This window comes from Hirundo rustica, chromosome 26 (assembly GCF_015227805.2).
Source record: "Hirundo rustica isolate bHirRus1 chromosome 26, bHirRus1.pri.v3, whole genome shotgun sequence".
NCBI classification, from domain to species: domain Eukaryota; kingdom Metazoa; phylum Chordata; class Aves; order Passeriformes; family Hirundinidae; genus Hirundo; species Hirundo rustica.
Window position 1 is genome coordinate 1,788,937 of NC_053475.1, and position 2,078 is coordinate 1,791,014.

At 71.3% G+C, this 2,078-nt stretch overlaps 1 protein-coding gene across 1 annotated transcript; it reads left to right on the forward strand.

The window, feature by feature from the left end:
- Positions 1–608: 608 nt before the first annotated feature.
- On the forward strand, positions 609–1,816 carry LOC120763337 (cocaine- and amphetamine-regulated transcript protein-like). Its single transcript, XM_040086528.2, has 3 exons — positions 609–872; positions 1,533–1,607; positions 1,709–1,816. Exons 1-3 carry the CDS (start codon positions 756–758, stop codon positions 1,814–1,816), a joined length of 300 nt encoding a protein of 99 aa, XP_039942462.1. The 5' UTR covers positions 609–755.
- The last annotated feature ends 262 nt before the right edge of the window (positions 1,817–2,078 follow it).

Here is a 2,078-nt window from a genome sequence, read left to right on the forward strand (position 1 = left end):
CGCCGCCCTTCCCGCCCCGGTTTCTGAGGGGTCTCCCCGTGGACCCTCCGGGCGGGGACCCCCAAACCCCCGGCGAGGAGGAGGAGGAGGATGGGGAAGAGGAAGATGCTTGGCTGTGACGCTGGTGGCCGGGGCAGGACAGGGGGGACCCCACGGGGGTGCGGAGGAACTGGGGGACAGCAGGGACCCCACGGGGGGCAGAGGGGAACGGGGGGCGGCGTCTGTGGGGTTCCTGTGGGGTTTGGGGACCCCCGGGGGCCTGAGAGTTGTGGGACAGGGATGGAGCGGGAGCAGAGAGCCTGGACGGGCTGGGGGACAACAGAGCCGCAGCTCCCCTGTGTCCCCCTGTCTGTGTCCCCCTGTCTGTGTCCCCCCGGCTGTCCCCACCTCCCCAATAAAGCCGTTTGTGACCCCCTCGTGCCCCCCCGTCTGTGCCGCGTCCGCAGGGACGCTCCGGGCTCAGGAGCCGGGACGCGCCCCGTGTTTGCTCAGGGAATTGGCAGCGGCTGCGGCCCGGGGGGGTCACCCGGGGGTCCCCGCCTGGGCGCGGCGCTGACGTCCGTCCCTGGCCGCTGGCTGGTGGCACCTGTGTCCCCAGGGATGCTGTGTCCCCCCCTGCAGCCCGGTGACGGAGTTTGGGGGGACACAGGCGCCCCGTCTGCGTCACCGCGTGTTTGGGGGTGGCTGGGGAGGGGGGTATAAAGCCGGGCCTGGCGCATCCCCGAGCTTCCAGGGGCGCAGCTGGCACCGGGAACATGGAAAACGCTCTGCTCTGCCTGCTCTGCCTGCTGGGCTCCGGCCTCATCCTGCTCGGCGCCCCCGAACCGGCACCGGAGCTCCGGCCCGGGCAGAGCCGGGAGGAGACGGAGCTGGTGAGGGGCTGGGGAGGGGGACAGGGGGTCCCCAGCACCTCCCGCGCGGTTTGGGGCATTTTGGGATGTTCCTGCTCCTCCCAGCCCGGTTTGGGGCCCGTTCTGAGGGGTCCCTGGGGAATTGGGGAGGGGGAAACCGAGCCCCCCGCGCTGGTTTTGTGCTGCTGCTGTCGGGTCCTCGGGAGGCTCCTCGCAGCAGCGACAGCAGCGCGGGGACCGCGGGTTTGGGGAATCCTGCGTGGGTTTTGTTTCCTTCCCTGTTCCACCCTGAGCTCTGGCTCAGCTGCGGGGAGGGCGGTGGGGAGCGGAGGGGGGGCGTGAGGCCGCACAGACCCCTGAACCCCCGATCCTGCTGCAGCCCCGATTCCTGACCTGGATGAGGCAGGAAGAGGGTGGGGATGGGACAGGAGCCTGGAGGAGTCGGGGGTGACAGATCCGGAGCTTCTGGGCGTCCCGGGGAACTCTGGGGTGACACGGACCTGGAGTTCCCTAGACATTGTTTGGGAACGCGGGGTGACCCTCTGGATGTCCCCCTGGGTGTCCCAGGAATTCGGGGTGACAGGATCCAGAGCCCCGGGGTGTCCAGGGGGACTCGGGGTGACAGATCCGGAGCTCCTGGGTGTCCCGGGAATTGGGGGTGTCCCGGTGCTGCCCGAGCAGGTGGAGACGCTCCAGGAGGTGCTGGACGAGCTGGAGCCGCCGGCGCTGGAGAAGAGGCTGAGCTGGGTGCCCTGGGTACGGCGGGGCTGGGGGGCTCGCCCCGGGGGGGTTCCGGGGGACCCCGAACCCCGCTTTTGTGGGGGTCCAGCCGCGGGGCTGACGGTGCCGTCCCGCAGTGCCAGCCCCGGGAGCCGTGCGCGGTGCGGCGCGGGGCGCGCATCGGGAAACTCTGCAGCTGCCCCCGCGGCACCTCCTGCAACCTCTTCATCCTCAAGTGCTCCTGAGGCAGCGGGGACAGCGAGGGACAGCGGGTGACACAGGAGGACACCGGAGGACACCAGCTGCCACCTTCCTGCGCCCCGGGAGGGGGAGCGAGGGGGAGCCGCGGGCCCCCGGCCCCCTCCCCGCCCCGGGATGGACCCGCACAGCACCCCCGGTGCCCCGGCCCGTGGGGCTGGCCGTGTCCAGGGACACATTAAACCTTTGGATCCACGCCTGCCGCCTGCTTTCTGGGGGGAATTTGAGGTTCCCAGCCGCCTCTGCCGC